We start from the raw sequence: 24,933 nt of genomic DNA on the forward strand, positions 1-24,933 counted from the left end.
TCACTCTAAAAAAATGCAAAAATTGTTTGTTTTTGATTGCGTTGATTTTTTCCCTCCTAATATTTCACTTTTATTTTGTTAAGTTTAACATGTGTTGTCTGTAGAGTTGTATATTAATCTGACTTCTCTGATTCGGGCAACTAAAAAGCGGACCAATAAGGATAATCTGAACTAGCTACGTAAAAACAATTATAAACACGTCAAAAATATTATAAACACGTTGCATTTTACTGGCATGTGTTATGGAAACTGGTTTAAAAACTTATTTTAATGGTTTTTCAAAATGTCGCTAAGCGATTTTTAACAAAATCGATTTTCAACAAAATCAAGCATTGTTAACAAAACCATTTTTCAGGGACCCCTTAGCCGCTAAAAATTTTCTTTTTAGTAATTTTTTGGAGTTCAAGCACTTTATCAATCTCTGTAATATAGCCTTTCAAATGTAATTCGTACCGTGAACGTTAATTTACTCGGTAATTTAGTCAACGATTCTCTGAAAATTATTCTATTATACTTTGAAATTTGTTTGTGATGTTTTGAAGTTTAATTTGTTGTACTCTGAAATTTTCTCATTTCTGCACTAAAAATTGCTCTGTGCTATTCTGAAACTTTTTCTGTGACAGTCTAAAAATAGCTCTGTGATACTTTGAAAACATCTCTGTGGCCCGTAGCCTCAGAGATATTCTATCCAGATTTTGCTTGATCTGTGTAAATATCCAGAACCATTACGTTTTCTCAGCTAAAAAGTTGAAAATGACACGCAAGACGAGAGTCCTTCCTGCCATTAAATCACAGTACGGGAAGCTTAACTTTGTTGTTTATTAAAAAATCGTATAAACTTCAGCTTTTTGTGTCATAGGTTTACGCCTGGGAACTTTATCGTTGAGAATCTTCTCTGTAGTTTGTAAAAAAGGCATAATGATGATTTAGAGCTCTGGCCGATACCGGATGCTAATTTTTGCAAGATGCTTGCAAAAAGATGTTAATCTTGCGAGATCGTGCGAGACGATTTTAGTGTTTCAAGATATTGCCAGAATCTTGCAAGATTCATATCCGAGTGTCATTCCTTGAAATTTTCTCAAATATTACAGGAAACCTAAATGTAATGTAGAGTTTTTATTTTAAATCATGATTTTACTAATTATATTCAATGCTTGTTTTTGATAACTTATGTCTAAATATGGAGATCGAGTTATTACTATAACATTAGTTTCGGAAACGCGATTTTTTTACTCTCACGTATAATAGATAGTAAGAGTAAATAAAGATATAAAATATACCTGATTGCTTAATTGCTCAAGTCCTTCGAAAAATCAAATTTTTTATATCAATTCAATTTACAGTTCGTTGATCTGCTAAGTCAATATAAACAAAAATCTTTGTTATTTTGCCCAGTTTAACAATCAATATGTTGTAAAACTCAAAACGGGCATTGATTCGATGTAATTTGCTAATTATAGCAAAACCAAACCAAACTAATTCTGAAAAGTTTACGGAAAGTCTAAAAGAACCAGCGCACAAACTTCGATTTCAACAAATACAACTCAACAACAAAGTTTAAACAAGAATTTAACACAAAGTTTAAATAACTCTTCAAAATGATGTGAAATTTAGTTGTAAAATCGCAATCGTAGCCATAAACCATATTGAAATAACTAACTAGAATTAGTCATAAATAAATTTCCAAAATTGTCAAAATGATGGAAAAACGTCGATTGTTAATTTCAATAGGAGCGGGTTTAGTTCTGTCCAGTTTATTGTGGGCACTTCTGGCTAATGGAAAGTCTGGCTACACTGGTTTTATCAGCGAGCCATTTCTCCTTGTCGAATACTCCTATGGGTTGTGGAAATACTGCGAGAATGAGAAATGTTACAAATATGGTAAGTTATGACGTCATCAAAATCCAGACTGATTTAGGCCTGCTTATCATTGCTATCGTGATTTTGTGTCTCTGAAAGTCGACGTTTACTAAAATACTTAACAGAGTAAAGGTCACAATGTGAGAAAAACACATTTCCATGACAAAGTTGAGCTAAAAAGACATAGCTTATGAAAACTTCACTTATATATATATATATATATATATATATATATATATATATATATAGGCATTGTAGAATAATATTCATTACTTATTACCTGAAAACTTTTGAACTTTTTTCTCCTAGTTATGAAAATTTAGCTTATAATCATATTCTAACGCCTTTGGTTTTTTGATTTTATAAAACTCATTTAAGTTTTTACTAAGATATTTCGGCTCAATCGGTTGCTTGCGATGTTTAGATTCAAATAAAAAACATTGCACAGAAGATAATTTACTTTTCATAAAGAATGAGAAAAAAATTGAACTCATTGCACGCTTTTTTTCTGACCACTCTCAAATGAATTTATATTTTTGCTTATAATTGTAGCATCATCAGCCAAGAAATTATTGAGTTCTCATCAAAACTTGATGATAAATTCCATTTTTTTAAGTTACAAATCATTTAATAAAGTGCAGCTTACACTGCTGCATCACGTTCCCATCTAAAAAAACATTTTTTTGCTGAAAACCTGCTGAGATTATTTGTCATCAGCAGAAACATTATTTAAGTTCTCATCATTACACTGCTGTATCTCCCTACTCAATTAAAGTATCATCTATTATGATGTCGCGTCTTGAATTACCGCCCAAAATTACTTTCAAAGGGTCGAAACAAAACCTCGTGTAGTGAAACAGGAGAAACTTCTACTGTGAGGCTCAATTGTCACTAAGCTCGCAAATTAAAGACAAATGTCTTGTTTTAAAATGCATCTTCAGAAAACTAGTTTATTCACCATTTTTTTTAGTATTTTCAGTATTTTCAGTTTTCAGTATTTTCAATTTAAAAATTGCAATCTGCAAAATTATTTTGATTTAACTCTTTAAAAATTTTTTAACATTTAAGATATTCCTTAACATTCAAAATATTATTTAACATTTAAAATATTCTTTAACATTTTACTCTTTAAAATTTATACTATTTAAATTTATATATTCATTCAAAATCGAAATAAGCGCCTGTGTTTGTAAATAGAAAGCGTTGTTAACAATAGAGTTTTTAAAGACGACATGAAATGTAAAAATTGATAAATATAGCTAAGGTCTCAAAAAAATTAGGCAAGGAAAAACTATTAGTTGAATCTGTTATCTTTTCTTTTTAGAAAAGGAGATAATAAAAAAGATTCAATGAATTATTTTTACAGACAGTAATAGATAAAAACAATTAATACCAAATTATTGTTTGAGACTTCAGTTATAAGTTGGATAAAATGCTTTCGTCTGCACAACTGAGCAAATTTTGAAATAACTGCATGAAACCATTGGTAGCAAAACGGTAGCACATGCAAAACTAGCATGATCATATTTTTCACGAAATTAGGTTTTATACTACCAGTTTGGACAATCCGTTTTTATTGCGCCAGCATAAACTATACCATCACATCTAGGGACCGAAAACAAATACGCATTGTAGAATAATATTCATTGATTTTTACCTAAAAACTTTCGAACTTTTTTCTCTTAGTTACGAAAATATAGCTAATAATCATATTCTAACGCCTTTGGTTTTTTGATTGTATAAAACTCATTTAAGTTTTTACTAAGATATTTCGGCTCAATCGGTTGCTTGCGATGTTTAGATTCAAATAAAAAACATTGCACAGAAGATAATTTACTTTTCATAAAGAATGAGAAAAAAATTGAACTCATTGCACGCTTTTTTTCTGACCACTCTCAAATGAATTTATATTTTTGCTTATAATTGTAGCATCATCAGCCAAGAAAATTTTGAGTTCTCATCAAAACTTGATGATAAATTCCATTTTTTTAAGTTACAAATCATTTAATAAAGTGCAGCTTACACTGCTGCATCACGTTCTCATCTAAAAAAACATTTTTTTGCTGAAAACCTGCTGAGATTATTTGTCATCAGCAGAAACATTATTTAAGTTCTCATCATTACACTGCTGTATCTCCCTACTCAATTAAAGTATCATCTATTATGATGTCGCGTCTTGAATTACCGCCCAAAATTACTTTCAAAGGGTCGAAACAAAACCTCACGTAGTGAAACAGGAGAAACATCTACTGTGAGGCTCAATTGTCACTAAGCTCGCAAATTAAAGACAAATGTCTTGTTTTAAAATGCATCTTCAGAAAACTAGTTTATTCACCATTTTTTTTAGTATTTTCAGTATTTTCAGTTTTCAGTATTTTCAATTTAAAAATTGCAATCTGCAAAATTATTTTGATTTAACTCTTTAAAAATTTTTTAACATTTAAGATATTCCTTAACATTCAAAATATTATTTAACATTTAAAATATTCTTTAACATTTTACTCTTTAAAATTTATACTATTTAAATTTATATATTCATTCAAAATCGAAATAAGCGCCTGTGTTTGTAAATAGAAAGCGTTGTTAACAATAGAGTTTTTAAAGACGACATGAAATGTAAAAATTGATAAATATAGCTAAGGTCTCAAAAAAATTAGGCAAGGAAAAACTATTAGTTGAATCTGTTATCTTTTCTTTTTAGAAAAGGAGATAATAAAAAAGATTCAATGAATTATTTTTACAGACAGTAATAGATAAAAACAATTAATACCAAATTATTGTTTGAGACTTCAGTTATAAGTTGGATAAAATGCTTTCGTCTGCACAACTGAGCAAATTTTGAAATAACTGCATGAAACCATTGGTAGCAAAACGGTAGCACATGCAAAACTAGCATGATCATATTTTTCACGAAATTAGGTTTTATACTACCATACCCCAATGCTTATCGTCAGAGCTTGGACGAAAAAGATCTTATTGAGACTTCCCTAAAATTTACCTATCTTTTTTTCATATAATTTTTTTCGAAATATTTTCCACTTTTATTTTTGGGCTTGTATTTTTTCGCTTTTTTTTCCAATATGTACCAAAAAACAAAACTTTGTAGCCATGTATAGGGAAAAAATTGTTACTATTTACTATTTTCGAGAAATGAACAATTGAAGCTAAAAATTAGTATTGTTTGCTTTAGATTTTGACAATCTGGAACGAAGTTTCGTGATGAAGATGAAATCAGCGAGAGTTTTCTACATGGCTCTCTGTCCATTTGCAGCCGCAGCTTTCACGGGGTACATGCTGGCTTCGGTTCAAGGAAACAGACCTCTTGTACTCTCAATTACATGCTCTGCAATTCAGGGTATTATTATAACTAATTATCATCATTTAAAAAAAACACATTAATTCCTGAAATGATATATAAAATAAATCATGCTTGTAGAGTATGTAGTAAAAAAAGAAATTATGTTGTTTTAATCGAAACACTTTGAGATTTTATCAAAAACAAGCTGAAAACTCAAAATCAATGTAATTCGAAATTTTGGAAACCAATGAATCAAAAAAGGAAACCAAAATATCTTACACGTGCTTGATAGTTATCGAAAAAAAGTTAAATTGTAAACAGTCATCCTGTCAGGTTACATTGCAAAGCTAATGAAATCCTTTGCACCCCAGTAACTTAATCACATTTTTTCACAGATTTACTGGAAAAAGTGAGGCAAAACTGTCTGACTGTCTGATGGAAACAATTTCACACTCATTACGCCGCAGAGGTATACCCAAAACGTCAAGGGCAAATCTGCCCAATCTGCGTATCTCTTGTTCGTTTTATCTATGTTAATACATTGAATATGCAACAATATTGCAAAAAATAGCTATTTTAGCAAAAACAGGCCGAATTGAAGAGAATTGCGCAAACCTTCTTCGCAAAATTGTCCAAATTTTAACAGCGAAATTGAGATACAAGCTATTTAACCTATTTTTTGCGCGCTATGTATCAAGAATCTGCTCGATTTATGTATCTCTTTTTCGCACGCAACATAACTCGATTTCGCACTATAATCCGCAATTAGGCCAAATTCAATACGCGATTTTGAGCATGAAAAAGTGGTTATTAAAACTATTAATTGATAACTGGTAAATTAAAGCGAACAAACGCACGCAAATGGAGACACGTACACGCGAAAATCCGTGTAAGCAAACACATCCCCACATACACAAACACCTTTTTTGAGCGAGAAATTTATCAGAAAAAAATCAGTTTTTAGGGCGCTGGGACGTACACCATATGTGCCACAAAATAGATTCGGCCAGTGAAAATAGATTCGGCCAGTCCCAAATTAGCATCGCGCAAAACTTTTTTTTGAGCAAGGAATTTTTCAGAAAAAAAATCAGTTATTGTGGCGCTGGGACGTAGAGCATAATATTTGTTGCCACTCAAAATAAATTTAATTTACTTCGTCTTTAAAGCTGTTTGTAATTAATATTTGTCTTTAAATCACCTTAAAGCTTTAAAAGAAAAACTTTATACTTTAAAAGAAAAAAAGCCTCTAGAAAAACTTTATTAAAGCGCTTATTACAAAGTATTAAACCACTTATGCATGCTACAAAAAGCGCGCGTTTAATTAGGCTCAAAAAGCGCGCTTTTAATTAGAGCTGCTTTTTGATGCAAAAAATAGATACCGAAAATGAGCGGAAACGTGATACAAGATTTGTCACCTATTTTAAATTGTCAGCTATCACCTAGCATACTATTTTCAAAGTATCTTAAATTCGCAAAAATGACGTAACACCTTTTGCGAAAAATAAGATACAAAGCTTGTCTCTGATTTGGTTCATTTTAAGTGTCTGTTATTTGCGCAATGTTTACTAAGGCGGAAGTTTTGGGGGTGTACCTCTGCATCGTATTGCTACTATCATGCAATATCTTACAAGATTAACATTCGATCTTGTCTACCGTAGGCTGATGAATTAAAGAATAGTATCCAAAAGATCAAGATTAGTTATTATAATTACAATGTGTTACAATGTAAAAAGACAACAGAGTTATTTCTAACCATTAATAGTTTGAGAAATAATTAATTGTTAATTAAAAACCTGTTAGTTTTCTATTTTAGGCGCCTTCCTTGTAATTGCTAATATATGTCTGACATTAGCGCTCAAAGACATAGTTCCCGAGAAGACAGACTCATCAATCGGTTGGAGTTTGATTTTACCGTGGGTCGGAGTGATTCCTGCTATGGTTTCAACCTTCATTGCACTGCTTGTCAAAGTCAAATACTGAGAGTTAAATTTGGGTATTGATTTTTTATTAATAATATTGACCAGTACAGTATTATTTTTGACCATTTGTTTTATTTAGATACATGCTGCGTTAATTTTCAATCACAATTTTTAAAAAGTTTATAAGAGGTTTTTTTGTCAAAAAAACCAGAAAAATTTAAAACCACAATTGATGATGAAATCAATTTTCATTCTGATAAACCAAAGGGGATTTTAAATTAATTGTTTAGTGGGTGAGAGCAACATTGGCTCTATTAAATAAAAATTGTTCTCTCAATTTCTTAGAAGGCTTGCAAAAAGAACAAATTATCTGAAATTTAGTAACCTTTTTGTATTCATTTAATCCCCAATGATGGTAAATATACCAAACAAAGCCCAAGAGGTGAGATGGTGAAAATATGAACCAGTTCATATCGTATAGAAAAAATAGCGCAATATTAGACTAGCCAGACGAAAAATTGGCCATGAATCGAACACGCACAAAGTAAATTGTCAAACCACGTTTACCTTTCCAAACCCCCAGACCATGCAAAGTTGTGCGACTCTAAACAGAAAATTTGACGGTTTTAATCAGTGCAATTACGCTCAGATTAACTAATCTGGACAACAAATGGTCAGCTGGTCTTACAACAAATTACCAAAAATCAAATTTGCGCGCATATGTGACAAATAGCGCAATATTGTTCAAAAACAGTACAGTATGCGACACGTATAATCCGACAAAATAGGCAGAGGAAGAATGCGGTGACTGTCTGTAATTTGACAATCGCAACAAAGCAAATTTGCGGGCTATGATCAGACAAAATCTTAAAATACGCTGAATTTCTTCTCTCTAACGATATTTTAGACTATTCATGACAAATCTTCAAAAAAAAGTTTGAAAATTTTATCTGAGGAAGTTGCAACATAAAACAACTAAGGAAACGTCAAGCAAGGGATTAAAAGTGTTTTTTCGTATTTTTTAGATTTTGAAATGAAAAATACAATAAATTGCAACAAGACTTGATACATATTCAACAACAATAAGATATTCTACAACAATTTTTTTCATGTTTCAAAAAAGGGAAACCCGGAAAACGGTTGTTTACGCATGGAACTGATTTACATTGCATCGCAATTCACAAAAATTCAATTTTATTATTTTTAACTTTTTTATACGCTTTTTTCCCAGTACGAGGTTCAACACGAGTATTCTCACCAAAAACTGCTGTATAATTTCCCACCAAATATAAATGCAGCTAAAAATGAATGTCTGTTTAAAATTCGAGAAATCAGTGTTTCAGAGTAAAAGTACTTTGTTCTGAATTTACTATAAAATTTTCACATTGTTTTCTTTGTTTAAATTAGTAGTAAGAAAAAAAACTTTTATTTGACTAATACTGTTGCACCGTTATTGCAAAATTACATCAGACATCAAAACAAACTTTTGAAATTTAATCAGACAAACGTTAGAAGTCCTTGAGTTATTGCACCAAAAAAAAACCAGAAAACTCTTTTTTAAAACTTTTTAATTGCCCCTAAAAGTTTGTTTAGGGGCAACTCAATTTTCCAAACAGCAATCTACTGTTTATTTTTTGCGTGCGCAACCATTTGTTGAAGGTTTCAAAAAATTTCTGAACACGTTTGTCAAAAACAATACTTAACCAATGTTTGCAATTGATAGCTATAATGCTCTCTCAGATGTATTGAGGTTCCGCAAAAATGGTTTTTGCTAATTAAATATTACTAGTATATTTACTAGGCTAACGACAATGCGATTTCAAACCAGGAGTCGGCCCGAAATTAATTTTTATCTATCAAAAACTGTTAATGAAATGCAATTCTTTTGTGATTTCGATCGGTAATATTGAATTTTATTTATCAAAAACAGTTAATTAGATTTTTTTGAACTAGGAGAATTTATAAGAATGAAGTGAGAAACTTTTGGTTGCAAAACTTTTGATCTTTAACTTAAAAAGGCTAAATTGTCAAGTTAATATTTGTTTGTTTACTAAAACTTTAACGTCAAACAAATATTGCTGAAAACATGAGAACTTAATAATTATGTCATTGAAAATATTAATTACATCACATTTAGAAATTTGTCATTTGATTAATATTAAGTTGTTAATGTTTGACCTCAAAATTATGCAAAAAAGTTCGATTGTTGCTTTCGGTTTTTCTTTTATGCTCAATAGTTTTCTGTGGTCATTGGGAGCTAATGGGTGTTCTGGTTATACTGGAGTTATAACTAATGGAGATAACTCTTATAACTTTTCACTGGGTTTGTGGAAAACATGTTTAAACGACGAGTGTCAGACTTACAGTACGTTTTTCTTCGTTTTAGCTGACATTTCTTCAAAAGTTGTTCAATTTTTTGTTCATTGTCCTTAATGTCCTCAAATGTCAAATGTTAGTAGTTGTACTACTATAACCTAGACTTCATAAAACGCATGCGATTAATTTTTTCAATCCTTGTTCAAAGGCTTCAACAACTTTTATAAAAGTTGTTAGTTAAAGAAATTTGTTGACTATAGTTTAAGTTTCGTACATAAATAAACGTTCAATGAGTTGAAATTATGCAAAAAAGGCGCAAAAAAACGGCCAAATTATAACGGTTACATGACAATTTACCCAATACCACTATACCCAATACCAAAATACCCAATGCCATTATACCCAATGCCAAAATACCCAATGCCATTATACCCAATGCCAAAATACCCAATGCCATTATACCCAATACCAAAATACCCAATGCCATTATACCCAATGCCAAAATACCCAATGCCATTATACCCAATTCACATTGATATTTTCGTTCCAGAATCCGAGTACTAATTAGCAGAAAATAGCTCTTACACGTATGATTTAACAAGCGGATAATTTAATCCCATGTTCGGTTGTGATAGTTTCAAATCAAGTCCCACGGGCAACTGAGGCGTGGCCATGGCCATTAAATATGTTAAAACATAGGGTAAAAACGACTGCTAATTTGTTGTTGGATTATTGAACGGAAGTATCAAAGTACATTGGGTATAATGGCATTGGGTATTTTGTCATTGGGTATAATGGCATTGGGTAAATTGTCCTGACACCCTTATAACGCATTGTTCCTAAATCTTTTTAGGAACTTCTATTAATAACTTAAACATTGTTATTTTTAGGAGAAAACAACAAATTTATTATTTTAATTAATTTTTGTTACTTGATTTCACGTTGCAAATAATGTTAATGGATTCTTGCATAATTTGTATAAAATTTTTTTTGCTTCAATTATGTTTAATCTTTTGGTTATAATTATCATTTTCGTAAAATATTTGCTGAAAGTGTTTTTGTCACTTTTGTTTCATTTGTTTGGCAATTACAACATAAATTGATAACAATGATTGCTTTTGTTAAACCTATTACAGTACAAAAAATCATGACGCGTTTGTTGACATACGATCGGCTGGAAAAGCGCAACAAAACCGGAAAAAAACATCAAAAAGCAATTTGCGTGTTCAATTACAGTTTATCAAGGAAATCTGATTCTCTGCGAAAAAGAGTTCACAGTGCAACAGGGTACCCAAATTAGCTTAAAAATGAGCACACACACTAAATTTATACATTTCAGAATGTACGGATACAAAAAAAACGATTGCTACACTAAACAGTAATTTGTATAAGACGTAAAAACAGCAGGATATATGCGTGGGAAGGCCTATGATTGACGTTGTGTTTTGAAAAAGAATCAAAATGAAAATCTAAAATTAACTACGACAGCAAAGAAAGTCTCAGTTTGAGGAAATTATTAACTCCATTATTGATTCCGGTTGTTGTAAAATTACTCAAAGCTTACTAGACTTTAAGCTTCTAAATCACTCCAACATGCTTTTTGGACTTATCGTCTGTATCAATACTGATCAGTACTGGGAATGTCTAAACGCGTATTTAATATCGACACTGAAAAACGACTGCACTCTGGTCAAGTCTTGTTTTACACAGGACAATTTTTCATAGGACTCGGCCAAGTCTTAATTCTAATTTTGGAGCAAGCTTTAAACAAATCATACACAACTCAATAAAGCCTTGAATGACCTTGAAAACTTGTGATAGACGTTGTGAAATGGTTAATGTGGATTATAACTGATTGTAATCAAAATGGCAAATAAACTATGGTACCAAAAAGCTACGCAGATTATGATTTCTGCGTTTAAACCATGATTCGTGCTTGATAAACATGAATTGAGCTAGGGCGTGAAAAAAATTTGAATTTTAAATTTGTAAGAAAAATTTCATTATAACTTTCTCTGCTTAAACTGAAAAGATGGTAAAACCGCTCTGTTTTCTCACTGTAGGCCAAGTTGTTATGCTAAGAGATGTCGGATTGTCCTCGACTAAAATACAAAAGCAACTCAATTTGAAATCAAGTTCCAGTGCATCGTATGCATACCGGTTTTGCTTGACAAATAAGTTTCGAAGCCCAAAAATTGAGCCGAAGACCCCCAAAATTGTCAAAGAAATCCAAAAAAAGTTAATTAGCGATGTTTTGAATGATACCAAAACTTCACTGGATTGCATTAGAGTGACTCATTACGCTTTCTCTTGCTACAATACAATTTTCCAGAGGTGCAATTTTTTTTCTCCAAGAGTAGGAGTGGAAGGTATTGAGCTGGCCAGCATACAGTCTAGATCTGAATTTTATTGAAAATTTATGGGCGATTTTGAAGCAGTGGTTACGAAAACAGACTGTTTTTTAAGAAATATTAGAAGAAAAAATGTCTGAAATTTGGAACGAAACTGACGCAGAAGCCGTGAGAAAGGTATATGAAAACTATACAAACCATTTGCTAGACGTTAAAAGAGCTAAAGGTGTAATGACGCGCTATTAGAGAACAAATTTGAACTCAAAATGTTATATTTTTTGTTTGTTATGCTTTTTTAGAAATCTTCAGTTGTACGAAGTTTTTGGTTCCGTAGTGTATTCCTTGTCTCGGTTTGCCATTAAAAGAAGAAATCTTGGAAATTTCAAGGAGAGAACAGCTCTGTCGGAAAAAAAACTGCACTCCAGTAGAAGTTTTATAGGACAGCATTCCAGTAGAAAGTCCTTATGAGATAGAACCTCAATTTGCAGGTTATTACAAGTTAGCCATTTTGTGCGAAAAAGTTTTTTGTACACATTTTCATCCGATTCATCACTTACGCCCCTAACAAACCATAATTGGGCTGTATTTTTTGGCTAGGTGAGTAGGGGAGTTTGAATAAGAAAAATCCCTATTTTAAACAAGCTCATAAACCTTTACTATACCCTAGTCCGAAAAAAAGGTTATCTTGTAAGATTTTTCAAGATTCTGGCAGAATCATGCAAGATCTGACACAATTAACTTTTTCTTTCAAGAATCTTACAAGCCTTTTTTGATCTCAAAATTCGTTTTCCGCCTCGAACACAAATTCTTATGACCTAAACTTGAAGGTGAACTATAATACTCTCAATTTTGTGTTTGCAGAGAACTTGAGTGAGTTTCCTCCAAGCTTCCAGACTCGTCTAAAACTGGCACGGGCTCTGTTTCTCATCGATTACGTCATATCAGCTGCTGCGTGTTGGAGTTTCCTGTTATTCTGTGAAAGCTGCATCAATTTAGTTATCTCATTCGCTTATTTGAATTGTAAGCAACTCTTTTCCGGGTCATTCATCGTACTATTTTTTGGATCTATGCTGTTTCGGCCCCCAGTGTTTTGTTGTTATTTAGCACGTTACTATGTAAAAAAAATAGCACGTGCGCCTAGGGGGCTTAAAAAATATAAGCGCACTAAGCTGGGAGGGGGGGGGGCAAAACAGAATAGATCCAATTTTTTTAAATTTCGTACGAGGTCATAAATGATTCTTATAGTAACCATACTAGTTCATGTCATTTATTAGATGTATAATTTCTTAGTAGTTAGACAAAGATTACATACGATTTCCTGGAAATCGTGCAGGTTTGTCCTGGAACACTACAAAAAAAATTGAAAAACTGTAAATTTTATTTTCGGTGTAAATCGAAAAAAAATATATTGGAAGTTATTGGAAATGTTTGTTTCGGCCTGGAAACAGCTGAACTTTTTTTCTTTGGAAAAATTGTTTTGAAAATGAAACAGAAATTTATCTGGCAAATTTTTCAAATTTTTTTGCAAAAATGTTGCTTAGTTATGGAATAGCTGTACAAAGATAACACATTCGTACAATTATATAGCAATTTTAATGTCTGTCTTGATACAAGTTTTGAAATCAATCGAGTCGCCATTTTTTGATCTGCTGGTTCGCAAACCAGATCAAAAATTTCGATTCCATTATGAGTACAAAAATTTAGGTTCAACCTAAATTTTTCTTCTCATAACGGAACCGAAGTTTTTATTTAGTTCCTAAACAAAAAGTAAACATTCCGACCATTTTCTTGAGCGATCTACAAATAGAAAAATTGAGTTTTCAATCAGATGTTTTTTTTGTTTTAGTATTCTTGTTGGTATCGGCCAACGTGTGTCACATTCTAGCTTACAGTGGGTTCTCTGTGGGTTCATACGGGTTCAGTTGTCTGGTGCCCTGCGGGTCTACCCTAACAGCTACAGTTGCACTCATGTTTGCAATATACTACAAAATGAAGAAAGAATGATTCAAAAAGGAAAATGACCGCAAGGAAAAACTGATTTAGAAAAGTGTTTGATACTTAAAAAAATATTTGGAAGAAAATTTTCTGAAACCGGCCAAAAAAATATTGAAGCAATCAGCTTTCGCTGAAAATAATGCAGACCTCACAAATCGTTCAAAAGCAGCTATTGCACAAAGACTAAGCAATAGTGATGCCCGAGAGGTAAAAGTGTGTGACTGCCAGGCAACAATTTGAGAGTTCAATCCCCTGCCTCCGTTTAAGCTGTCTGCGCGAGGATCAACTCTTTTGTAACCACAGATTCAGGTTGAACACAGCCTGACTAATCATGGCTGCAATGACATCACCACGTGTACATTTTAGACGCAAAGAAATGGCCGTATTCGCCAATAAACGACAATGCTGCTTGCAAAAAGAACAGTCTTAAATGTGCAGCGAAAACAAAAAAGGCATCTAAAAACATAAACCTGTGGCCTAATGAATTTCCTCTTGCTCCGATTACGCAAATACCACAATCATTTAAAGTTTTTTTTAATTCAATCGAAAAAACTTTCAAACTTTGACATGTATTTTTGAAACGACAAACAAACAACAACCTAATGGATCCAAGGTATCGAGAAATAATAAAAAAATGAATTACTTCATTTTGGTTACCTTTTTAACTCTAATAAATAAGCCTTGGCAATCGAAACAAATGATAGCAAAATTTTGGGGATAATGTATATTCAAACATTTTTTAAAACTATGTGGGTATCCCAAATTAGTTTATTCGTTAACATATTCAGAAACTTCAGCTTGAAATAAACGTTTTAAAAAGCTTTTTTTTAAAATAGAAAAAAATAAAAGTATGACGATTGAAAACCTTAAACACCAAAAAACTGTATCGGGAAGTTTTTATGCGATAAAATTTGCACTGGAAAATAATTGTGATAATTGACTTAAATAAATCTGAGAGATTCGAAAACGTATTTGTGCATGACATTTTTAATGAAATAAAATCTCATGAAGAATTGTGTCGGAATTCTATCGAGTCGTAAAATTATTTGTATAATGTTTAATAGACTTTTAAAACAAAAGTTGATAAGAAGTACCTTTTGATATTAAAAAGGAAAAATAATACCAGAGCCTGGTGTTTAACCTTTGAAAAATAACTTGTATGCATTCTATTGGTAGAAAACGGAAATGAATAACAATATTTCAGTGATAACGGCGTCAACTGTATTTTGATTTGCTATCCTGGAGTTTGGACACAGAGTACATCAGCGCTGAATCAGTGTAGAGACATTCTGTTTCTTAGGATGGCCAGTACTCTGTTCATGTCCCAGTTTAAATGGCCCCGTCTTTATTTTTGAGTAATATTTACTGCATGAAAAATAATATGTCCAGCCTAACTCACGCCAACGAGTTTTGCTTTATTTGCGATTCGAACTTCCGTGTGGGTACTTGTAACATTTAGTTTGCGCATCAAGTCGTAGACACAAAGCTAAATAAACTATGTGGTAACTACCTACAAACTAGCTTATACATATAAAAAGTGTGTATAGTACTATAGTAATTACCAGTTAAAAGCTACAGAAGTATGGCATTACTCTAATCAGACTTAATTTTGAGGTACGAGTATTTTTCAGACTGTGCAGGATAATTTTAGTCTGGGCTAACTCCATGAACTCAATATAATCATAATGAAGAAGAACTGCACATAAAGAAACTTAAAATAATCTGGAGATGCAATGTATCACAACTGAATAAAGATTTTACACTTTAAATGTGCTGATTCAGTACTGAAATGTTCTGAGACTCAAGTTCGGGATTTTATTCAAGTTGATGCTGATTTGACAATTCAGACTAGGCGAAGTAGCTAACTGTCAGATCCAAAAATATTGATTGCCATAAACTTTTAGCTAATTTGGACCTTCCAATTAACTCCAGGCGGCACGCCGGGTTGGGATTCCAGTGAATCCCATCGATGGATCATAGAATTTTCATGAAATGTCCATCGATGGTTCATTTCCACTTTTTATCTGATCATAGAAACTCATCAACAGGAAAACTCTGATTTTCACTGGATCATAGAAATTCAATTGATGAAACTTCACTGGGTCATAGAAAATCCGTCGATAGTATTTTACAGTCAGCCATCAAATAACAATCAAAATTAAGTCAGAAAGACGTGAAAAATACGTATAGGAAAAATGTCAAAAACAGGTCGGAAAAATTTGACAAATAGGTAGGGAAAACGTCAAAATTGGTCGGAAAAACAATAAAAGGTATGCCGAAAAAAGTCAAAATAGGTTGAAAAACGTTTTTACGGCCATAAGCTACTGTTCTGCTGACCAACATGCCTGATAAGCTGCTTTTTTATGACCTTTGACTGCGTACTAAAAGTTTGAAATGCAGCAAGATGACCCGAGATTCCTTTGACGAAAAAATTCGTTCTCTATATTTGTAGTTTCTTATCTGATTAAATTATGAAAAGACTATGATCTATCGATGAAGTAATTATGATTCATCGATGAGATCCAACGGGAACTCAACCCGGGACAGAGGTAATCTAAAATGACACTTGACTTAATTAAACGAGCTGGTTTATTACTCAGCTTGATCGCTTCCGCAGGGAAAGCTCTTATTTAGCAGATTAGCTGACTTGAGTGATACTTACAATTACACAGATCGAAGAAAAATAGTGCTGGCTGTAAGTAAGCTCGGAGCCTCAATGCAATGAGTTATAATTTTGTTCCGACCCACTTTAGTGGGGGGTAGGGAACTTTATACTCAACTGGTTTTTTTTACTTTCAGTCAATTTTCGTCGATCGATTCATTCATGGTAAAATATTGTTTGTGGTATCATTAGAAAGCTTGTCCAGCAAAGAATTTTAAATTAAAAGAATTTTTTGAATTTCGCTTTTTCCGAGGAGTTACGGAGGTTTAAGGAAATAACGTGCGCCTATTTTCCGTTATTTTTTTTGCTCAAATTTTGTTCAATTTTTGCTTTAAAAAGATAAAATTTTAAAAAGATACATTTGAAGAGAAGATGTTGATGAATAGTTTGAACCAAATGTTTTGGCAACATTTTCAGTCAATTTTTTCAAAATTCCGTATATTTCACTTTTTTCATATAAAATGCTTCAAATATGCCTATTTATTCGACTTTTTCCAGTTTGACCTTTAGTGTTTTCAATAAAACTGCTGACACATTTTAAAAATCAGATATGAACTAGATTTACCCCTGGTTCCTACGAATGATTTCTGGAAATACCGTTTTTCTGGTTTTTCGCTAGTGCAAACCGATATTTATAAAAGAAAAACTATTGTTTATTATTTAAAGATTTGAGCCGTAAAATATACTGCAATGTTCTGTAGTCGCGTATTTTAACAACTGCAGCGATAGCAAGGCCGGTTTTGGTCTAGTAGTCAGTTTTTTTTAATGAAAAAGTATTCTGATTGCATTTTGGTTCTATCAGTTTTTGAAAGTTTTTGCCTTTTTAAGAATCAACTAATCAGAAGTTCCATTATGATCCCCTAATATCCAATGAAACAATATTGCTTTTAATGATTTAGGCCTGTGGTCTTTATGGCTCCGAAATTTTTCAATTTGTTTTAACGTAATTCTTGAGCTTTGCCATCATTTGATGTTCTTTTGTAGTCTTAAGGCAGAATCTAATTAATCAAATGTCTATTTCCGTATCAGAGAAACTTTTAAAAAATAACAAAGGCTTTCAGTTGACACATAAATGTTTTTGGTAGTATAACTCAATAAATATCCGAAATTCATCATATGTTTTTGACATGATGAATTTTTTGTCAAATTAGATATTTCAGTTACACTTTGTACTTTTTGTTGTAATTGAGAAACAAAAAGAGCGGGAACAGTTTTGATTGCGTATCATTAAAGTTCAAATTTTGATCGAAAAATAATATGGCTCTCTTTATGTTTTTTCGATAAACATTTGCCTTTTTGGTTTTTTATGTTAGCTAATGAACATAATGATTTCAAACCAACAAATCAAGCCCATTTCTTGACAGGTCAAATTCACGTGCAAAATATGCCAAGAAATTTACATATGAATTTCAGCGTAAAGCATATGGTTAGTAGGATTTGACACCACTTGCATGAAAATTTTTGTGAAATTTTGAGTTCGTCCTGTATTTGCTTTTGTTGTTATTTCTAAAATTATTGTTGTTATGTCTAACGCCTTTAAAATATTTGTTTTCAAAAAAGTATAAGAGTGATTTGACAATTTCAATCTTATATCAGTAGCTATTCAGCAGAGACTTAGCAAAGAGAGAGAGAGAGAGAGAGAGAGAGAGAGAGAGAGAGAGCGAGAGGGATCGCATTCATTTTCTACTGACTATAGTGTAGTCTTCGTAAATATTCTAACTTCAATAAGGTTTTGTTTCGTTGATATTAAAAAATTCATTGATATTTCGAGCTGAATTATGCGTAATTGATTATTTTCAACAGTTTTAGTGAACAGATTTTAATCCTATAGTCTTCGTTACTGTTTCCTCGCAAAATTGAAGTGACATTCTGATCATTGCTTTTATTTGCTGTTTTTTGTAGCTGTATGTAATTCTGAATAATGAGAGTTCTCAATGGTTTCGCATCAAGTAAAAAGAATGATTTCATTTGACAACTATTGCTTTAATGATTTTGAATAAAATTTTTTTCAAAATATGTAATCGTGTTTTCTGATTTTGCCCTTTTTGTTTACTGTCTACTTGTTGATTATTTGCAACTAGGGCAGTACCAAAACTTTTCTGGTGAACTACAAGTAATTTGGTTTAGCTATTTGCTAGCTGATGCTGTTTTGACTCTTTCTTTGAGTTTTTACTCAAAGAAAAAGAGATAGAGTTTTGGTCGTAAGTAATGCTTGATGTGTTTTTTTTATTTTGTTGTTAGTCTTGTCGCTTACTATCCTTAACAGCAGGTTTCATTGGCCCTCTGGTCAATTATTGTTTCATTTGCCTTCTTTTCAAGCAACTCCAAATGTTCAGAAAATCAAATTTGCTTTAGCATTTTGTTGTAATTGCATTAACATATGAAAATATCAACCTTTAAATATGATGGCATGATCATTACTAGTTTCAATAAGTTCCGTAAGTTCAGAAATCAGTAATTTTCAGAAATTGCTCTTTATATTCGGGAGTCGTTTGAATTTTGAACCATTTTTTTCAAACATTGTTAAGGCAACAATCAATTCTTGTCTATCATTGACAATTCAAATATGATCGGAATGTTACAATTTCATTACCGGCAGAAAGTAACTTTTGTTAGATTTAAAGTTAAGATCTTCTTAATCAAACAACTTCATGTACAAACAGAACAGAATTGTAAAGTGGCTGAATGATATAGAGTCGAAAGTGAACGAGCTTTACTCTAGTCATAAGTAATTTGATTGTTAGCAAAATTGATCTCTATTATAGTCTGCAAACTCAAGCAACAATTCGGTTAGTTTCGACTATTCGGAAACAAGATGAGATAATTTCATATTTTTACAACGTTACAGACTGTAAACTTGTCTGCAAGTAAGTATTTACGTTTTTGTTATTTATGAATTATTGATAAATTGGTTTTTTATTGATTTTTTCGATCAATTACGGCTATTTTTCATAGATCTTACATAATGATATGAACCGGAGCAAATCTTTTTTCCAATTAGTCATAATATTGAAAACTCAAAATAATTACCTAAATAATTTTTAGGTAAGATCTTGAAGATATGAAAAAATGATTTGAGAATATCACTATTTTTATATGGTCCTAAAAATTTTTCAAAAAAAGAAAAATGAAAAGCGATTAATTTCAAAGGTTTTAGTTTATTAACATCTATGTCAGGTGAAATCTTATGAAGGCAATTTTTGCGAAGTCTCTTACTGTAAAAACAAGCCAGTAGGATTTGGAGCAAACTAAAAGATATCATGATATCATTCTTGTGATATTTGAGTAAAAATCTTCATAAACAATAAAAAAAAGTGTATTATGCTATGAAAAAATTTTTGTTACTTCATATACAGAAGTTGATGGGTTTAAAAGAAGATTTCAGTACGCACTGACAGTTTTCACGTATACATTTATTTTTTAACTTAAATTGCATTAACTTTATATTACAGTCTTTCAATCATATCCATCTCCGAAAAAATTTAAATCAATGTGAGGCAATGTTTTATTCAGAAAACCATTTGATTATACAATTTTACATGGGGAAAAGTTACAAAAACTAATTTCCAAAATTTCAATATTTTAATAGTTATCCTATAGTTCTATTTTTAAATCACTTTTAATTTTAAAATTTCTCAGCAGTTCTTATTAAAAACTCATTTATCTCAGAAAAAAAAGATATGCATGCTTCATACGAGAATAGTAATTGCTTGCACACATCAAACAAAAAAAGATGAACATGCATAAAAAGTGCATCATAGTTATTACTTGCACACAACAAGCAGCACTTTTTTGGAACCTAATTAGTTGTTGAGATTACAAAATGTCAAAATTATTGATTGTTTGAGAAATTGTTACTTCATATGCAGAATTTCAGAAAACCGGTAGGCTTGAAAGAAGATCTTCAATACGCACTGACAGTTTTCACGTACACATTTATTTTATAACTCTGATTGAATTAACCTTAATTTACAGTCTTTCAATCATTTTCAGCTCCGAGAAAATTTAACTCATTGTGAGACAACATTTTATTTAAAAGACTGTTTGATTATACAAGTTTACATGGGAAAGATTACAAAAACTAATTTCCAAATTTCCATTATTTCAATAATTATCCAATATTTTTGAATTATTTTTCATTTTAAAATTTCCCGCAGTTCCTATTACATGCTTATGCATTTATCTCACAAAATATGATGTCCATGCATTAAAAATGAATAGTAACTATTTGCACACAACATGAAGGTTCCTTTTTTGGAACCTAAGTAGTTGTTGAGATAATAAAAAGCCAAAATTATTGATAGTTTGAGAAACTCAAAAAGAATTGAAGTGCAAAAACCTGTTGTGACTTTTGCTCTGAATATTTTTTTTCAGGCTTCAGAAGCCAGCAAAATAAAAATTCTGAAACTTGGAATTGTTTCTCGGTTTTCAAGACGCTACTTAAATAGGGTAATGACCTTGTTCTTCAAAAAATTTTCAGCAAAAAGGCAATTCTTCAAGAATATTAAAACTTCTCACAAGTACCAGCTATGTAACTTTTCTACACAGTTCTACTATTTGCAGGAGTTACATTTTTACTAGGGAAATAGTTATCATACTTTCATCTTAATTGAAAGATTTTTTTGCATTGTTCACTAAAAAAAATTTTAAAATAGTTTTTATCATACTTTCGCGTTATGTTTTGTTCACATTGAGAATAATGAATTCGATTATTTAATTTAAATGAATTAGTCAATTTAATGACTTGTATCCAATTTTCATAGAGAAGCTTTGAAGAAATTTGAAAAAAATGTGCATTTCGTCTTGGAAAGAATAGCTCAACTAATTTATGACTTTAAAAAGCAATGTCTTCTCAATTGAGAAATAATGCTATCTTCCAATATTAGCCTAATTTCAATCATTCGTATTTTTCTGCAAATTGTAGGAAAAGTTTCTTTTTAAACTTGCTTACGCGGAAGTTAGATAATTGCAAATTGTCATATTTGTTCCGACCCACTTGTGGGGGAGGAACTATATACTCAAATGGGTTTTTTTTTGTTCCGTGAATTTTGGCCGATCGATATATTCATCGTAGAAAAACGTTAGTAGTATCATTGAAAAGCTTGTCCAGCGTAGAATGCGAAATTTAAAAGATTTTTTTGAAAATCGTTTTTTTCGACGAGTTATCAAGGTTTAAAGTTTTGTGTGAACACGCGATGTTTGGCGTGATTTTGTTCACTTTTAGAGGAATTTTCGTTCAAAATAAGACCTTTTCTGTAAAAAATATTAAGTCAAAATTACATTTCACGACACAAAATTCATCAATTTTTTCTTCCTAATATGACAAAAGGCGATAAGAAGACTAGTTCTGGTCTCATAGGAAAGTTTATTATGAAAAACATCCGAATTCTAAGAGAGCTCCTTTTTTAGAAAACGTTTCATATTTTTTTTTTGTTTTTTTAAGTCACCTAGAGGCTAGTCATTTCTCACATCGATGTTCCGTTAATGACGAACCTCTTTTACGATCAAATGAAGCCCAATAAACAAAAAAGTTGCTTTCAAGGAATCGCTCATGTTCTTTTTGGCTTCGACTCTGAGTTTTCGTAACTTTAATTGAAATTTCATTTTCTTTTTTAGGTTTCACAAAATTTTTGGAGTCCTGTGGTATGAACTCGCAGACTAAAAGTGCAACAGGTTTCGTAATGTGCATTAACTGGACCTATCTAGTGCTTCAAATGGACAGCTAATGGCTGTTATGACTTTGAAGATATATTTTCGGAAACTTTTTTCAACATTAACCAATCATAAACTTGTTTTAGTGAAATATAAGTCAGTCTCATTAATTACAAGACGTTTTTCTTTGCTACTTTAACCAAAATTAATCTGGTTAGCGTTGTTGTCTTTCTAACTGTTCGTCATTTGACTTCAATGTCACAAGATTTCAAAAAAAGTTTCAAAAATTTTGGATATTTTTGTACTTTTGGCCCTTCTTGAAATCTGAACTTATTATATTTATTTTGATAGCTGCCATTGGCTTAAGAATGACGTTAGGATGATCATCATACATAAAGTTTTCCAGAGAAAGACGTATGGTTTAAATGATTTCGACACTTTCTTCTCCCACTTTTCTACTGAATTTTTGGTTTTTGCCTATACTTATGTTTGTTTTCATAGTCATAAAATTTATCGTGATCTCTTATTGATAAACTACGCTTGACAATTATCCTTGTCTTTCTATTGAGGCATAAGTGAGCGTATTTATTGACATCCATTGAAAGCTATTGAGTTTAATGTCTGTCGAAACTTTTAAAATACTTTTTCAAATTTTTTTTCAACAATAACCAACCGTAAACTTATTTTCGTGAACTCTAACTCAGTCTCATTAATGTAAGGACTCTTTTTTTTCTACTTCAACCAAAATTTATCTAGTTAGTGATTTTATTTTCCAACTATAGGTTTTGACTTCGATGCATGAATTTCATTATTTTTTTTGTTTCAAAACTTTTTTCGTCATTCTGGTTCCTTTTGAAATCTTATCAAATTATCTGAATATTGATAGTTCCCCCTGGCTTAGAGAACACGCTAAATGGATCATATATAAAGTTTTCAGAGAAATACTTATCGTTTAAATGGCCCCGACACTTTCTTCTTGCACTTTTCTAATGAACTTTTGGATTTTGGCTGTATTTGTTGCTGCTTTCATAGTCAGTGACTTGTTTCAATGTGTTTTTGATTACTTATGAATTACCAACATCGTTTATCGTTTTAGTCCCACTGAGGCATAATTTAGCGTATTCATTGGCTTCCGTTGAAATCTATTAAATTTAATGAGTGGTATATTAAATGAGTGGTATATTTGTTTCTTTTTCTCTTCCTTTAGGACAATCGGGTAGTAACAGATAACAATGATTTTCAAATGTGGCCCAAACAAACTCACTTAATTTTTCAGTATAATTTTAGCTGAATTAATATAAATAAAAACTGAAATAAAAATACATTATATTCAGATGATAGCTGTTGATTTTAATGGCTCCAATAATTTAAGTTTTGACATATTGTTTGTAATTTTTGAGTTTTTTGCATCTTTAGTCCGTTCTCATGGTATTTCTAACCCAAGACAGGTCCCATTGGTTTCATAATGACTTTTTACTAAATTTGAGAAGAAATATTTTGTTATAAGCTGGTGATTTTTAAGACTTTTAAAATTATTTGGTTTAAAAAAGGTTGATTGATTTTTGAAGTTCGCCTCACAATAAGGAAAGTTTCCATATGCTGTGTAAATAGGAAAAAGTTAGTTTGTATAGTTAAGGTTTTATCTGATTGCATTTTGAAGTTGTTACTAGGTGCTTTTAAATTCAGATAGAGTTTTTGCCTTGAATTTTTTGTTTTTGATTATTTTGTTGTTCGTTTTTTTCTCGTAGTCTTTTTATGGCAGATCTCTTGAGTGTTGTAATGAGGCATGGCATTATGTAATTCAATTAGTAGTTAGGTTGTGTAACAAGTTTTTAAACTCAAACATCTATTTTTGTTATCTCTTATTTGGTTGACAATTAAGTCAAAAATGTAGATGAGCTCGGGTCGGAACATCATGTGCGAACGCACATTAACGAGCCGCCTTGTCAGATCTGATGTTAAATGTGATTGCCATTAAAAAACTTTTTAGCTGAAGATATTATGATATTTGATTATAATTTAAAAGTTTATGAGAATACAAGAACAGAAATTGGTACAGAAAAATGATGGGCTGTCAACTGTATCACGGAAATAATTTAAAGAGCCTCTATTTTTTCGATTTATTCGTACCAGCAACAAAGTCGCAAAAAAAGTATTCCAGCGCAATTTCAACTGGCAATTTTAACTTTTTCTGTTGATAAAATTGAATTAGTCAACAGAAAATGAATTGATCAACAGAAAAATGACCAGTTATTTCAATTTTAAGTGGTTGTTACGCAACTCTCAAACCAAATTGCATTAATTTCCGAGAGACCTAAGCTGTAATTCATTTTGTTTTGTTTACCAGATCTCAGATTTTGAAACAAGAAGGCGTCCAATGATCCGGACAATTTTGATCTCGGTCGGTTTGTCAACTTTGATCGCCAGTCTTATTTGCTCAGTGTTAGCGAATACCAACTATGGCTACGTTATTGAAATATTGGACTCGAAATATTCATACGGGTTGTGGAAATTTTGCTCAGATGGAAAATGCACCAAATATGGTAAGTGGGTTATAACTCTGACATCATTTTTGATTTTATCGATTATGAATTCACTTTTTTCGATTATTTCATTTTTCTCAATCAAAACTATCGCGATTTTAATTCTAAATGACCCTTACTATCTGTTTTCCGACAGGAATAATACAGCTAAAAAGGGCAAAAAATGAACAGAGAACGTAGCTTGATCATCCATCGACTATTGTCTGTCCCATAAAGTTGAAATAAGGGAACGTTCGAAAACGTCAAAAACAGGCAAGTGAGCATCAAATTGGTCATTTCAATGTCAACATTTTTTCCATTAAGCTTCTATTCGTCAATTTTTTCTACATGTTTTAAA

General features: G+C 31.4%; 3 protein-coding genes across 17 annotated transcripts in view; all 3 read left to right on the forward strand.

Moving 5' to 3' along the window:
* The window catches only part of LOC142345573 (putative G-protein coupled receptor No18), a 280,348-nt gene that overhangs the window by 212,388 nt on the left and 43,027 nt on the right, over positions 1 to 24,933 (forward strand). The gene's annotated exons all lie outside the window — the stretch shown is intronic.
* The window catches only part of LOC142345574 (neurocalcin homolog), a 140,682-nt gene that overhangs the window by 85,782 nt on the left and 29,967 nt on the right, over positions 1 to 24,933 (forward strand). The window lies entirely within an intron of this gene.
* LOC142345976 (uncharacterized) lies at positions 1,475 to 14,419 on the forward strand. 4 transcript variants are annotated; one of them, XR_012759367.1, is made up of 5 exons: positions 1,475 to 1,881; positions 5,051 to 5,215; positions 6,972 to 7,151; positions 12,606 to 12,764; positions 13,591 to 14,397. XR_012759367.1 is itself a non-coding variant. In XM_075398447.1 (4 exons), the coding sequence occupies exons 1-3, from the start codon at positions 1,698 to 1,700 to the stop codon at positions 7,136 to 7,138; spliced, it is 516 nt and encodes a 171-aa protein (XP_075254562.1). In that variant the 5' UTR covers positions 1,475 to 1,697; the 3' UTR covers positions 7,139 to 7,151; positions 12,606 to 12,909. The 4 variants fall into 4 exon arrangements, 3 of the variants coding, with proteins under 3 accessions (XP_075254562.1, XP_075254563.1, XP_075254564.1); XM_075398447.1 differs by lacking the exon at positions 13,591 to 14,397 and having other exon boundaries at positions 12,606 to 12,909; XM_075398448.1 differs by lacking the exons at positions 12,606 to 12,764; positions 13,591 to 14,397 and having other exon boundaries at positions 6,972 to 7,199.

This window comes from Convolutriloba macropyga, chromosome 9 (assembly GCF_964194025.1).
Source record: "Convolutriloba macropyga chromosome 9, txConMacr16.3, whole genome shotgun sequence".
NCBI lineage: Eukaryota > Metazoa > Xenacoelomorpha > Acoela > Convolutidae > Convolutriloba > Convolutriloba macropyga.

Bases quoted from the DNA above. Each gene is read 5' to 3' on its own strand.
- LOC142345976 (XM_075398447.1), top strand. From the start codon at position 1,698: ATGATGGAAAAACGTCGATTGTTAATTTCAATAGGAGCGGGTTTAGTT. The intron at 1,882-5,050 runs GTAAGTTATGAC...TGTTTGCTTTAG, and splicing joins TGAGAAATGTTACAAATATG to ATTTTGACAATCTGGAACGA. The intron at 5,216-6,971 runs GTATTATTATAA...TTTCTATTTTAG, and splicing joins TACATGCTCTGCAATTCAGG to GCGCCTTCCTTGTAATTGCT.